General features: G+C 43.7%; 2 protein-coding genes across 3 annotated transcripts in view; one reads left to right on the forward strand and one right to left on the reverse strand.

Moving 5' to 3' along the window:
• The window catches only part of LOC110522075 (serine/threonine-protein kinase D3), a 57,217-nt gene extending 53,509 nt beyond the window's left edge, over positions 1-3,708 (forward strand). For both annotated transcript variants that reach the window (XM_036975625.2, XM_090232425.1), the window contains one exon: positions 99-3,708. In XM_036975625.2, coding sequence (XP_036831520.2) covers positions 99-272 — 174 coding nt within the window. In that variant the 3' untranslated portion in view covers positions 273-3,708. The remainder of the gene's footprint in view (positions 1-98) is intronic.
• A 1,620-nt stretch (positions 3,709-5,328) lies between these two features.
• Positions 5,329-13,857, reverse strand: LOC110521042 (protein arginine methyltransferase NDUFAF7, mitochondrial-like). Its single transcript, XM_090230788.1, has 6 exons — positions 13,777-13,857; positions 11,478-11,669; positions 11,192-11,251; positions 6,671-6,814; positions 5,909-6,031; positions 5,329-5,562 (listed from the first exon to the last, which is right to left on the reverse strand). The coding sequence occupies exons 1-6, from the start codon at positions 13,855-13,857 to the stop codon at positions 5,329-5,331; spliced, it is 834 nt and encodes a 277-aa protein (XP_090086914.1).
• Positions 13,858-15,599: the final 1,742 nt, after the last annotated feature.

The raw sequence follows: 15,599 nt of genomic DNA on the forward strand, positions 1-15,599 counted from the left end.
CGTCTAAGGATCTATGATAAGCTACTTCTCCTAGGCTTCTTCTTGCAGTTTGCTAATGACAATACACTTAACCTATACGCTTCCCATCCCTCCTCCAGGATTATCAGACGTGGCTGGACCTCCGGGAGTTTGAGACACGCCGAGGGGAGCGCTACATCACCCACGAGAGCGACGACACCCGCTGGGAGGAGTACGCCGACGAGAGAAGCCTGCACTACCCCAAGCACTTCATCATGGCACCCAATCTGGACGACATGGAGGAGGACCCCTAGTGGCCGGGAGGACTGCCTGCAGGATGCACGTGTTTCAGGAGGAGTTCACAGGGCATCCTGGGACTCTGAGTCTCATGGCTAGTGCTTGGGTCCCTGGAACCTGCCACTCCTGGCTGAGACTGTAAGCTTAAACAGGCAGAGATGCATATATTAGCCTACATGTATGTGCATGAAGGTGTAATCGTGCACTACTACATGGAACAGACAGGAGGCGATGCAGTGGACAGGCAGCAGTGGGGTGGTACAGTACCATGACATGGGAACACACGATGGTGTTGTGAGGGAGGGGGTGATGATCGAGTATCTTTAGGTTGTTTTGTTTTCTTCACATTCCAGAGACATGGCGTCTTTCTCCGCCGGCTGCCTTCTCTACAAGCCATAATATACAGTGTGTCTCATGAGCCTGAAAGACATACATTACCTTTGTGGGTTGGTTAGATAGGGATTCCCCCAGCAACAGTAATAAACATTTGCACTGCCTTTCAACCCAGAAAAGGGGTTTCTATAAAATATGGTTACTTTAGACCAAATCCTGGAGACCGAGAAACAGTCAAGCTTTTCAGCTTCAATAGCATATTGTTTTAATGTTGTTAGTTTAACATGTGTGTTTGAAATCTCGCCACGACTACATTCAATTGTTAGTTTACCATGAGAGTGCTAATTTTGGAAAACTTTTCTTTCTATTGGTTTTATGTAATGCTATTGAACTGGAACACTTAAAGGGATACTTTGGGATTCTTGCAATTAATCACTTTCCTTCCCAAGAGTCAGATGATCTCGTGGGTACCATTTTTATGTCTCTTCATCCAGCATGAAGGAAGTAAGAGGTATTTTCGCAAGCCAATGCTAACTAGCGTTAGCGGGATATGCCTGGCAGTCTATGGAATCTACTAGCATGCTAGCAGTTACCATAGACTCCCAGTCATTGCGCTAACGCTAGTTAGCAATTGCACTAACACTAGTTAGCAACTTCCTTCAAACTGCACGCAGAGACATAAAAATGGTACCCACGAGTTAATCTGACTGGGGAAGTAGATAAAGGGCTTAATTGCCAATCTCCTGTAGTATCCTTTTAATACAAAATATACTAATGTCGTGGATATTCACTCAGTGGCTAGTTTATTAGCTACACCATCCCGTTCACGAAAATGGTTCACTCCTACAGACAGTGAGTCACGTGGCCGTGGCTTGCTATATAAAGCAGGCAGACAGGCATCGAGACATTCAGTTACTATTCGCTTAAACGTTAGAATGGGTAAGACGAGTGACCTAAGCAACTTTGAGCGGGGTATGATTGTCGGTGCCAGGCACGCCTGTTCCGGTATCTCAGAAACGTCCGCTCTCCTGGGCTTTTCACGCACGACGGTGTCTGGGGTTTACTGAGAACGGTAAACGAAAAACATCTAGCCAGCAATAGTCCTGTAGGCGAAAACAGCTCGTTGATGAGCGCTTGAAGGAGAATGGCAAGAATCGTGCAAGCTAACAGGCGGGCCATGAAGAGGCAAATAACGGTGCAGTACAACAGTGGTGTGCAGAACGGCATCTCGGAACGCACAACTCGTCTGTCCTTGTCACGGATGGGCTATTACAGCAGACGACCTCACCGGGTTCCACTCCTATCAGCTAAAAACAATAAGAAGTGGCTTCAGTGGGCACGCGATCACCAACACTGGACAATTGAGGAGTGGAAAAACATCCAACAAATCCCGGTTCCTGTTTCGTCATGTGGATTGCAGAGTCAGGATTTGGCGTAAGAAGCATGAGACCATAGGCTCATCCTGCCTGGTGTCAACGGTAGAGGCTGCTCAATTGGTAACAAGGCATACGTTAGATCCCTTGTTACCAATTGAGCAACGTTTCCATTTCCCAAACAATTCAGGCTGTTCTGGAGACAAAGGTGGTCCGACCCGGTACTAGATGGGTGTACCTTATACACTGGTCACTGACCACATATATATTTATTTTGCTTATTCGGTGAGATGTTTTTTTGCACTTTTAGGTAACTGTAATCTCTGGCTCCCTTATTGGATGCTTTGAATGACGTTGTGAACCAATCAGCAGCTGCTCCACACGGTCTTATCATCCCTCCTTAGAAAAATGCCAGATTAAAAAAAAAAGCCTGAGAATTCTACCCGTAGAAATATAATTAATAGAAGTAATTCTATTTTAGGATTCTACCCTACAAACATTCTGGATGTCATCTAAATGGAGTACAGTGCTAAGTGTCAGAAAAACATTGATATGATTGCTCAATGATAACCAAGCCTAGGAAATTGTAGATATGAACTCTCTGCTCTCAGCCATACCGTTAGCTTACAAATGTTATATTTTTTAATGAAGTAAAGATAGTTGATAAATGTTTTTCCAAGTACCAAATATATGATTTTTGTTCAAGAACCGATGGGCCTTCTCAAAGCTTTGCCTTATTTCTTTCCCTTCCTTCCTTGTTTCGTTACATGACCAATACCTTGTTGTTCCTTATGTCCTTTGTCCTGTTGTGTATGTATGGTTGACTGGGTCCACCCAAGGCCAGAGCTACTGCTGTACTCCGGTGAGAGGGCTGCAGAGCCAAGTAGTCCAGCAGATTCACCACGGATGCATCCCAAATGGCACCCTATTCCCTATACAGTGCACTAATTCTGACCAGAGCTATTCCCTATGTAGGGAATAGAGCGCCATTTGGGATGTAGCCAAACGTCTGAGCACAGTGAAAGCATGGGAGGATACAGAGAAAGCAGCAGAAACATTTACTCCGTACTCTGTAATAATACAATGAATGCAACATGTTTGCTGAAGAGAGAAATCCTAAATGTGTCATAGAGAGAAGAAGAGGAACGTGGCTTACCATGCCTTCAATACCGTGTGCGTGCGAGCGTGCGCACCCGTGTTACATTTTCTCTGTGTTTAGAGTGTTTTTCCCATCCCAACCTAAATCACGAATTGACCATGTCTCATTGAGTGATGGCCTTAATAACATAAAAGTCCATCAGAAATTAAATACATCGCTGGAACCAAGTGCAGACTTGTCATGCTCACCGCAGGATACCCAGTTAAAACATACAGTAAACGAGTAGAAGGAATGAATGCACAATTAATTGACTGTGCAACTGTGCGCCGGGCCCCCAAAAAAATGCAGATTTTTCTTTTGTGAAAACACCAAGTGACTTAATTGAGACACCAATATGTTTTCTTCTCCCTCTCCTTACTTTGGTATCAGCCTAATTCGGTCTCAACCCAACCACTTTGGACGGTGAAACAACGTTCGGAACTTCGCCATACAGTATACTGTATTTTCAGTATACAAAGTTAATGTAGAAGGGTAATGACTTAAACCTGAGATTCATTTGTAGTTTGTGTTGCCACTGGATTGGCAGATGTCCGTTTTTTTCTTTATTTCAATATTGACATATCTAATAAAACATTTTCTCGGACAGCACTGCAGAGAATGTACTCATTTCATTTGCAGCTCGTTTACAATTGGTCCTTATTTTTTTATTTTTTTTACATTGATGTAAGATTACACAGTGTTGAAAACATTAATAACACCTTCCTAATATTGAGTTGCACTCCCTTTTGCCCTCAGAACAGCCTTAATTAGTCAGGGCATGGGCTCTACAAGGTGTCGAAAGTGTTCCACAGGGATGCTGGCCCATGTTCACTCCAATGCTTCTCACAGTTGTGTCAAGTTGGCTGGAGGTCCTTTGGGTGGTGAACCATTCTTGATACACATGGGAAACTGTTGACGATGAAAAAAACAGCAGCTTTGCAGTTCTTGACACAAACCGGTGCATCTGGCACCTACATACCCTGTTCAAAGGCACTTCAATCTTTTGTCTTGGCCATTCATCCTCTTAATGGCACATAGTGCACTATATAGGGTACCATTTGGGAAACATAAGAACTGGGGTAAAGTGCCCTTTTTTATGGCTCTAATCTCTGTAATTAAAACCAAATGTCACAGAGTGCCAGTGGAGCCTGTCACATTTCATTGTGCCATATGTTAGATGAACAGAGCCATTTGTGGCTGGGGAAGAAAATAAATGGCTAACTACTGCTGTGTAATGATAGCACCACATGTTGAGGCCTACAGAAGGCCCCAGAAAACAAAATAAATGTCTGTTGCCTTTCTCAGAAATCGACATGTTCCTTCCAAGTATAAATATACTGGATTAAATACCATAAATATTTTCAGTCTTAATCAAATGATCACATAAAAATAAGGAAAATACTCTGTGCATTATGTGATTCCCAGACAAAGATGGTACAGCTATATAATATACACAAGAAAAATGTTGTGTGATCACTTTTAATCATCAAGACTTTAATATCTTAGCTTCACATTGGCCTCCCTTCAGTAGGACTGTCTGGTTATTTTGGCTACGGTGATAGTCCTGTGTAATAGTCTCTTAATTGCTACTGGTGCAGCAAGGGCGAGCCTGTCAGAGCAAAACACAGCATGCTGCGAGTGGCTGACTCGCATCCCAAATGGCACCCTATGCCCTATGTAGTGCACCACCTTTGACCAGGGCTCTGGTCAAAAGTAGCGCACTACATAGGGAATCGGGTGCCAGTTGGGACATGGCTGCTATCTACGAACGCCACGCTCACCCAATTGGTTCAAGATGTTAAGGCAGCCAGGCACCACGTGGCCCATTAATAGTTTCCTTCCAAAAGACAGGAGCAGAGCGGAGCCGTATTCCTAAAGCTTGAAACGCAGTGACCTGGGGTGACGTTCTTCTGACTGAGAACATTTACATTCCGTACCCCTCTGAATTACATGTTGCTTTAATTAACATATATATATGATAAAGAAAGATATCAGTTGCCATCGTCCCTCAGGGTGCATCATTCCTAGATTTGATTAGCACATAAGCTCAACTTTTCAAACTAAATTCAGACCAAACCCTATTGCTTCCGAAGGTCTTTTGTATATAATCAAGGTATAGTACTAAATTCAAGGGTGCGAATTTTAAGTGCCTTCACAGGCGAGTTCACATTCACAGCCTCTGCAGTGCAGTCTCTGTTGGAACCCATGGTGGGTCTCTGGCTACGCTTTTCACGAGAGGCCAAGCTCACTGAAGCTAGTCACAGGCAGGGGTGTTGGGGCTTTCTTGGGAACCGGGGCCATCTTCTCACCCCCCTCGGAATGCTCAGGGCTGGTGAGCCGACTGTGGTTGAGCATGGTGAAGAACTGGAACCTCTCGCCCATCTTCTGGGGGTTGGTCAGCATGTCATAGCCCTGGATCAGCTCGGCCTTTATAGACGGGTCTGCACATTTCCTCAGCAGAACCTGAAGAGAAACCCAACATTGCAATTGGACAACGCTAATTGAGTAGAGGGCAAAGTAAAACGTTTATCCCAAGTGCTCTTGAAAGCCCCGATCAGCCAGTTGAAAATGTGTTCACAAACAAATGTGTTCCTTGCGCTTTTTGGGCGCAAGGAACATTTCTGGGATCTTTTATTTCAGCTCATGAAACATGGGACCAACACTTTACATGTTGTGTTTATATTTTTGTTCAGTGTACAATAGTCACCTTAGCCTCATGTATAAATAAGTGGAATAATGCTGTGTGAACACAGGGTTTCTTCCCACTTGTATCGATGCCCATATTTTTCAGGAAGTCTCTTTGACAAACAGGCCCCATGCAGACCACCGTAGCTCCAGCCATCTTAATCAGGCAACTGAAGTCCACGTCAGCAGTAAGGTCAGCAGAGCCAGGGGACGCTAGGACATCATGGAGCTTATGATCTTTGAAACCCTGGGGGTGGGGGACAGGAGAGGCGGTCTGGTGTTATGACAACATGACGCATGACTACAATAGTTTGTTATTGGTGTATTGTTACATTTGACTTAATTTGTTAGTTGTTAAATATTTCCTTTTTCTTATTTTTTTTTCTTATTCCAAATCAGGTGCTTCCTTTCACAAGCAACAGCTGATAATATCTTCATGTAGTCACTTGTGACATAAGCGTGAGCCGTCCTGAACCATGGACGCCTTGTTCACAGATGGGATTGTGCAGTTCCCTGCCATATGTCTTCTGAAGGAGGGGGCCGCTTGTTTGAACCTCCCCCAGCCCCCCTTTTCATCACATAATTTAGTGAGTCCCAGAGCCAGAGAGCCATGCAGTGAGAGCCCACCCCTCTTAATAGGGGCCAGATGGGGCTAGGTTCGTGTGGAGCACGAGGAACAGGACTGGAGGGCAGTTGACCCTGATTTCCGTGTGTCACCAGCAAAGGGCAAGAGAGGCATGTCGGCTTCCTGCATCGGTTTCCTTGGCGCTGAGGCTTGTTCGGCTAATCACATTACCATACACACTAAGTCAGAGACACACACAAACCGAGACCGTATTAAAATCTGCTGATAAATGGGCCAAGTTGGAGACATGATGGTACGTACTCTGAACGTGTCCGTCTTGGTCCCGCCGTGCCCGTAGTCTGCAATCAGTGCTGCGCCCCCGTCCTCTGCGATCCGATTGGCCAGTTGCTGGACGATGACCCCTCCCTCCGGGCAGACCTCCACGAGCCGTCTCACTTCACCTGCCTAGGAGGTGAGGGGTTTCAGAACAAAAACAAGAGCGGCTCTGCTTACCTCGTCTGTGTGAAGCCCCGGCCAACACACAGAGGCCTGAGAACACACATCATCAATCATACATGGCTTCACTTCCAAATCATCTCCACTAAGCAGCACCGGCTCCAAGCCCCTAGGCAACACAGAACCAAAAGGAGGGGCTTGCCTGGGTGGGATAAGACGCATCCCAAATGGCACCATATTCCCCTATATAGTGCACTACCCTGTGGGCCCTGGTCAAAAGTAGTGCACTATATAGGGAATAGGGTGCGATTTGGGACACACCCTTAGACCAATCGGGGAACACATGTTGATGGGAAAAAGAGACTCAAGTGGAGTATTAAAAGCGATAGGCCTATCTACTTCTAATGGAAACTCCATTAGACCACAGTGATGAAAGAGCGGAGCACCAGAGACGATTATGTACTGCTTTTAACCATGGCGAGCGTAAAGAGAACAGCGTTAAGGTTAATAAACTCTACTACAATATGTGGAACCTGAGATACACATGCCTGTCAGGCACAGGCTGCAGCCATTAGTCGGGATCTCAAACCAGTAAGGGGGTTTCACCCAAGATCACTCATGATGTCAGTCTTTGGCACGCTGTTCAAAGCCCCTGCACTCTTCCAGTGAGACCAGATGAAATAGGTTGGTACTGTATATATTGCATAAACGTGGGTAATAAAAGACAGATGCTGGAGAGTCGTCAAACTTTTAAGGAAAAAGGAGTTTGTTGAGCAATTTGTGGGTGTGTTTGTGTCTATGTACCATAAAACAAAGGCTTAGGCAAAGATATTGAACCGTTTTTTTGTTTTAATAATCTTTGTAATTTAAAAAAAGTTAAAGGCTCAATGCAGCCGTTTTAATCTCAATTTAAAATCATTTCTGGGTCACAAAAGTGGCTGTTATTGGCAGAGAGGTTTGGAACTCTCATTTATTGGTATATTAACTGATACCGCCTGGTGATGTCACCATGCAAGCCAAAACCACACCCATGCAAAACCGGTTAAGTGTGAATTATATTTTCAACCAGCAACTATCAGGAAATAATATTGATCACATTTCTTCACACTTTTACAGTGTTAGTTTCATCAGCTGTTGTACAATATGATACAAAACTCAAGAAAAACTGAATCAAAAATGTGATTTTCCTGTGTTTTACAGTTTACATACACCTTACGCCAAATACATATAAAACTCAGTTTATCAACATTTCTGACATTAAATCCTAGTAAAAATTCCATCTTAGGTCAGTTAGGATCACCACTTTATTTTAAGAATGTGAGATGTCAGAATAATAGCAGAGAGAATGATTTATTTCAGCTTTTATTTCTTTCATCACATTCCCAGTGGGTCAGAAGTTTACATACACTCAATTAGTATTTGATAGCATTGCCTTTAAATTGTTTAACTTGGGTCAAACGTTTTGGGTAGCCTTCCACAAGCTTCCCACAATAAGTTGGGTGAATTCTGGCCCATTCCTCCAGACAGAGCTGGTGTAACTGAGTCAGATTTGTAGGCCTCCTTGCTCGCACACACCTTTTCAGTTCTGCCTACACATTTTCTATAGGATTGAGGTCAGGGCTTTGTGATGGCCACTCCAATACCTTGACTTTGTTGTCCTTAAGCCATTTTGCCACAGCTTTGAAAGTATGCTTGGGGTCATTGTCCAATTGAAAGACCCATTTGCGACCAAGCTTTAACTTCCTGACTGATGTCTTGAGATGTTGCTTCAATATATCCACATCATTTTCCTCCCTCATGATGCCATCTATTTTGTAAAGTGCACCAGTCCCTCCAACAGCAAAGCACCCCCACAACATGATGCTGCCACCCCCGTGCTTCACGGTTGGGATGGTGTTCTTCGGCTTGCAAGCCTCCCCCTTTTCCTTCCAAACAGTTATTTTTGTGTTTCATCAGACCAGAGGACATTTCGCCAAAAAGTACAATCTTTGTCCCCATGTGCAGTTGCAAACTGTAGTCTGGCTTTTTTATGGTAGTTTTGGGGCAGTGGCTTCTTCCATGCTGAGGGGCCTTTCAGGTTATTTCGATATAGGATTTGTATTTTACTGTGGATATAGATACTTTTGTACGTACCTGTTTCCTCCAGCATCTTCACAAGGTCCTGCTGTTGTTCTGGGATTGATTTGCACTTTTCACACCAAAATACATTAATCTCTAGGAGACAGAACGTGTCTTCTTCCCGAGCGGTATGGCGGCTGCGTGGTCCCATGGCGTTTATACTTGCGTACTATTGTTTGTACAGATGAACATGGTACCTTCAGGAGTTAGGAAATTGCTCATAATAATGAACGAGACTCTACAATTTTTTCTGAGGTCTTGGCTAATTTCTTTTGATTTTCCCATGATGTCAAGCAAAGAGGCAGTGAGTTTGAAGGTTGGACTTGAAATACATCCACAGGTACACCTCCAATTGACTCAAATGATGTCAATTAGCCTATCAGAAGCTTCTAAAGCCATGACATCATTTTCTAGAAATTTCCAAGCTGTTTAAAGGCACAGTACACTTAGTGAATGTAAACTTCTGACCCACTCGAATTGTGATACAGTGAATTATAAGTGAAATAATATGTCTGTAAACAATTGTTGGAAAAATTACTTGTGTCATGCACAAAGTAGATGTCCTAACTGACTTGCCAAAACTATAGTTAGTTAACAAGAAATTAGTGGAGTGGTTGAAAAAAATAGTTTTAATGACTCCCACCTAAGTGTATGTAAACTTCCGACTTCAACTGTATATACACCGAGTGTACAAAACATTAGAAACACCTGCTCTTTCCATGACAGACTGACCAGGTGAAAGTAATGACCCCTCAATTAATGTCACATGTTAAATCCACTTCAATAAGTGTCGATGAAGGGGAGGAGACGAGTTAAAGAAGGATTTTTAAGCCTTGAGACAATTGAAATGAATTGGCATGGATTGTGTGCCATTCAGAGGGTGAATGAGAAAGTAAAAAAATGTAAGTGTCTTTGAACGGAGTATCGTAGTAGGCACATCGGTTTGTGTCAAGAACTGCAATGCTTTTTTCCCCCCACGCTCAACAGTTTCTTGCGTCTCTCAAGTATGGTCCAACTTGACACAACTGTGGGAAGCATTGGAGTCAACATCCGTGTGGCCAGCATCCGTGTGGAACACTTTCGACACCTCGTAGAGTCCATGCACCGATGAATTGAGGCTGTTCTAAGGGGGGAAAAATGGGAGTGCAACTCAATATTAGGAAGGTTTTAATCATGTTTTGTTCACTCAAGTGTCCATTTCCACACTATGAGGTTGGAATAATACTGTGAAATTGATGATAATGTACTTTTAGTGTAAGGCTTGTTTGAAAAGACCACCTGAAATTTCAGCCTGTTTTGGTGGTATGGAGTTTTGGCCTGCCTGGTGACATCCCATCCCCATTCAGACCACTCCCAGACAGTCCTACCTTTCTAGCTTGCTTCTTGCTTGCGAAATTTCTCTTTGCTAAGAAGCATTTTTGTTTCTTTTTGGCAATTTTAATTGAAAACAACCACAGTAATGTTCTTTAATTCTTACACAGAAATGATTTGATATTGACATAAAAATAAATAAAAAACAGCTGCATTCGACCTTTAATCATCAACATGCAGCACTCACCTGTATGAGCTGAGGAGAGGCAAGAGTGCGAGCTGGCCTCCCGGGTGGCGCAGTGGTTAAGGGCGCTGTACTGCAGCGCCAGCTGTGCCATCAGAGTCCATGGGTTCGCGACCGGGAGGTCCGTGGGGCGACGCACAATTGGCCTAGCGTCGTCCGGGTTAGGGAGGGATTGGTCGGTAGGGATGTCCTTGTCTCGTCGCGCACCAGCGACTCATGTGGCGGGCCGGGCGCAGTGCGCACTAACCAAGGTTGCCAGGTGCACGGTGTTTCCTCCGACACATTGGTGCCGGAGGAAGCCAGCCGGGTTGGATGCACGCTGTGTTAAGAAGCAGTGCGGCTTGGTTGGGTTGTGTATGACGCATGACTTTCAACCTTCGTCTCTCCCGAGCCCGTACGGGAGTTGTAGCGATGAGACAAGATAGTAGCTACTACAACAATTGGATACCACGAAATTGGGGAGAAAAAGGGGTAAAAATAAATAAATAAAAAAATTAAAAAGTGGGAGCTGGCACTATGACAAACCTCAACTTGCCTGGCTCGTCTAGGTCAATATCCACCATCACTTCCCTCCAGCCCTTTGTTCTCTGTGCCCACGTCACAATCAATGCACAACAGATCAAATGGCACTTACAATTCATGTTTTTCAATGACTTGTGATCTGTTATCAAGATCTATACGTCTAATCCAAATAGCTGATAAAGTAAACGTACCTGGAATTTGTGGATGGGTAAGGCATCAAAGAACTCATGAGCAAGGTAGATTGCTGAAGCCTGTATGAAAGAAAAAAAAGTGCCAGTCAATAACAAATTCACACCCAGTAAATGAAATGTATTAAACTCTTACCATAGCTAAATGATTAGGTATTAAAACATGCATCATTAGTCTCCAGCCAAGTTTCTATACTACCTCTAGACACATAATCCAACATGAGATTAACTCAATTAAGATTAACTACAATTACCTCATTTAAAACTATAGATTACTACCTCTGGGGACGTCATCCAGGTTGCGGTACCAGGAGATGGGGAGGCCTGTGGTGGTGGTCACATGGCGGTACACAGGCTCATCCTTCCTGGCCCACCCCTGGCTCTGGTCCCTCGTCAGAACCTGGCTCAGTTTAGAACTCACCTCCACAAGGTGCACTGAGACAGCAGCCCCACCCAGGGCCCCACGCAGGTGACTGATGACCTGGACAACGCAGACAGAGAGACAGCGTATTGTTTCGCAGTTTAGCTTATTAGATTGATGGACTAAATGTGGAAATTGCTCCCTCCACTGGTCATATATTGAACTCACATGAATACCGTCTGTTTACAAAGCATTTGGTTATGTAGTAGTAGGACATAGCATCACGAGACTGGGCATACAGTACCAGTCCAAAGTTTAAACACATCTACTCTTTCAAGGTATTTTCTTTAGTTAAAAAAGAATTCTACATTGTAGAATAGTGAAGACATGACAACTATGAAATAACACATATGGAATCATGTAGTAAGCAAAAAAAAAGTGTTAAATCAAAATATATTTGAGATTCTTCAAAGAAGCCACCCTTTTCTCTCAACCAGCTTCATGAGGAATAATTTCCCAACTGCCTTGAAGGAGTTCCCAAATATGCTGAGAACTTGTTAGCTGCTTTTCCTTCACTCTGCGGTCCAACTCATCCCAAATCATCTCAATTGGGTTGAGGTCGGGTGATTGTGGAGGCCAGGTCATCTGATGCAGCACTCCATCACTGTCCTTCTTAGTCCCATTAAGCGCAAACCAGATGGTATGGCGTATCGCTGTGGCGTATCGCTGCAGCACAGCACCCCCACATCACACCTCCTCTTCCATGCTTCACGGTGGGAACCACACGTGGAGATCATCCGTTCACCTACTCTGCATCTCACAAAGACACAGCGTTTGGAGCTAAAAATCTCAAATTAGGACTCATCAGACCGAAGGACAGGTTTCCACAGGTCTAATATCCATTGCTTGTGTTTCTTGGCCCAAGCAAGTGTCTTCTTATTATTGGTGTCCTTTAGTAGTGGTTTCTTTGTGGCAATTCAATTATGAAGGCCTTCTGAATAGTTGATGAAGAGATGTGTCTGTTACTTGAACTCGGTGAAGCATTTATTTGGGCTGCAATTTCTGAAGCTGGTAACTCTAATGAACGTATCCTCTGCAGCAGAAATAACTCTGGGTCTTCTTTTCCTGTGGCGGTCCTCATGAGAGCCAGTTTCATCATAGCGCTTGATGTTTTTTGCAACTGCACTTGAAGAAACTTTCAAAGCTCTTGCCATTTTCCAGATTGACTGACCTTCATGTCTTAAAGTAATGATTGACTGTCATTTCTCTTTGCTTATTTGAGCTGTTCTTGCCATTATATGGACTTAGCCCTATTTGGTAAAAGACCATCTTCTGTATACCACTCCTACCTTGTCACAACACAACTGATTGGCTCAAATGCATTAAGGAAAGAAAATCCTTTTAACAAGGCACACATGGTAATTGAAATGCATTCCAGGTGACTACCTCATGAAGCTGGTTGAGAGAATGCCAAGAGTGTGCAAAGCTGTCATCAAGGCAAAGAGTGGCTACTTTGAAGAATCTCAAATATATTTAGATTTGTTTTACACTTTTTTGGTTACTACATGATTCCATATGTGTTATTTCAAAGTTTTGATGTCTTCACTATTATTGTACAATGTAGAAAATAGTAAAAATAAAGAAAAACACTTGAATGAGTAGGTGTGTCCAAACTTGTGAATGGTACTGTACATACTTGTGAATGGTACTGTACATACTGAGAATGTCATTGGCCAAGGAGCCTCTTCCTGGTCCAAACTCCACTAACTGGAAGTGACTGGGCTTCCCTGCTCCCATCCACTCGCTTAAACACCAGATCCCCAGCAGCTACAGACAGAGAAAGGATAAGCTGAAACCATCATCATCATCACTCAGGGCATTGGTATGGAACAACATAAAGAAACTCGAACATAGAAAGACTGTTGATCAAGCATGTATATGCATACATCTACAACACAGCAATCCATACATGTATTGATTAACATTAATTGAAATATGGTTGTGATGAAAATGCTTACCTCCCCAAAGATCTGACTAATTTCTGGCATTGTGATGAAATCTCCATCTGGCCCAAGCATATCATTCTGCACATAATAGCCCTGGAAAATAAACAGACCGTTTCATCTCTGAAACAAACATATCTTTAAAGAATAGTGGCACTGTCTGACTGGTTTCTGTACTGTGTGGGTGTGCGTGCGTGTGAATTGATCAGGTGGTAGTTACCTACCTTGACTGGGTTAGTGAGAACCTCATGTACTCTGCCACTGAGATAGGCTTGAGTTCCCTGGCATTCGTTTATCTGCTCCATGATCTAACTATAAAGAAGAAGTTAACATTTAGATACAGATTTCTGATAGAAACTAGACATAGACTGAAATGACTGTGGATACAATTCCAATGAGAGATATCCATAACTAGTAAGGCTGAAATAGAGAAACTGATCTTACCAGATGATGGTGGTGGACAAGGGCAGACAAGGACATTGCTAAAACTCTGCAGTGCTCTAACTGTCCTAATTGACACAGTTATCTAGCTAGTTACAACACTCAGACAATGTTCCACTGTAACAGTAGGCTACTAACGTTATACTTTCCCAGAAAGGGACATCAAGCCTGACTGCACAGTAGCATGAGAGAGACAACTGAAAGCACACCGGCAGGGATCAGCTAACTGCGTTTCATAGGCCTACGTACAATATCTTGTCAATTTACAGTCCATCTTTACATGACAGACTTTGGCAGAAGATGCATTAATTCCTCAGACTCCACGAGTGTAGCCAACTAGCAAGCTAGCAGATTCAAAAGTGTTTGGTCCACCCAAGATGGCGTAGCAGTCAGACGTGTTTCGTCGTGTCCCGTGTAAATATAGTTTTTCCTTTTTTTTGTTGTAAAATGGTTGTATATATTGTAATATCAATTTCCATCTACAGACTGAATATACTCTCCTGCAACCAGCCTCACCCAATGTGGTACGGATCTGCTATTTTTTATACCCCCATCAAAAGCTAGCCAGCTACTAGCTAGTAGTCAGTTAGCCATTGCTAGGCCCATCTCCCGGCTAGCCGAATAGGCCCAAAAGCCACTCCTTGGGCTACAATATCTATTTTGGTTTCATGCATGTTAACATTAGAAGTCTCCTCCCTAAGTTTGCTTAATTCACTGCCCTCTGCCAACCCGGATGTCCTAGCCGTGTCTGAATCCTGGCTTAGGAAGACCACCAAAAACCCAGAAATGTACATCCTTAACTATAACATTTTCCGACAAGACAGGACTGCCAAAGGGGGCGGAGTTTCAATCTACTGCAGGGATAGCCTGCAGAGTTCTGTCTTACTATCCAGGTCTGTGTCCAAACAATTTGAGCTTCTACTTTTAAAAATCAACCTCTCCAGAAACAAGTCTCTTACCGTTGCCGCTTGCTATAGACCACCTTCTACCCCCAGCTGTGCCCTGGACACCATATGTGAATTGAATGCCCCCCATCTATCTTCAGAGCTTGTGCTGTTAGGTGACCTAAACTGGGACATGCTTAACACCCCAGCCATCCTACAATCTGAGCTTGATGCCCTCAATCTCACACAAATTATCAATGAACCCACCAGGTACAACCCCAAATTCGTAAACACGTGCATACTCATCGATATCATCTTAACCAACCTGCCCTCCAAATACACCTCTGCTGTCTTCAACCAGGATCTCAGCAATCACTGCCTCATTGCCTGTGTCTGTAATGGGTCTGCGGTCAAGCGACCACCCCTCATCACTGTCAAACACTCCCTAAAACACTTCAGCGAGCAGGCCTTTCTAATCGACCTAGCCCGGGTGTCCTGGAAGGATATTGACCTCATTCCATCAATAGAGGATGCCTGGTTATTCTTTAAAAGTGCTTTCCTCACCATCTTAAATAAGCATGCCCCATTCAAAAAATGTTGGACTAGGAACAGATACAGCCCTTGGTTCACTCCAGACCTGACTGCCCTTGACCAGCACAAAAACATTCTGTGGCGTATAGCATTAGCATCGAATAGCCCCCGCGATATGCAACTTTTCAGGG

The sequence above is a fragment of the Oncorhynchus mykiss genome, chromosome 4 (genome assembly GCF_057628025.1).
Source record: "Oncorhynchus mykiss isolate SJ-2025 chromosome 4, ASM5762802v1, whole genome shotgun sequence".
NCBI classification, from domain to species: Eukaryota; Metazoa; Chordata; class Actinopteri; order Salmoniformes; family Salmonidae; genus Oncorhynchus; species Oncorhynchus mykiss.

What these genes read in the sequence shown, in the direction of transcription:
- LOC110521042 (XM_090230788.1), bottom strand. Translation starts at nt 13,857, where the DNA reads ATGGAGCAGATAAACGAATGCCAGGGAACTCAAGCCTATCTCAGTGGC. An exon ending in GGTACCGCAACCTGGATGAC is followed by an intron (nt 11,252 to 11,477) that starts GTCCCCAGAGGT and finishes TCTTTCATACAG; the next exon opens with GCTTCAGCAATCTACCTTGC. An exon ending in CCAAGACGGACACGTTCAGA is followed by an intron (nt 6,032 to 6,670) that starts GTACGTACCATC and finishes CCCCACCCCCAG; the next exon opens with GGTTTCAAAGATCATAAGCT.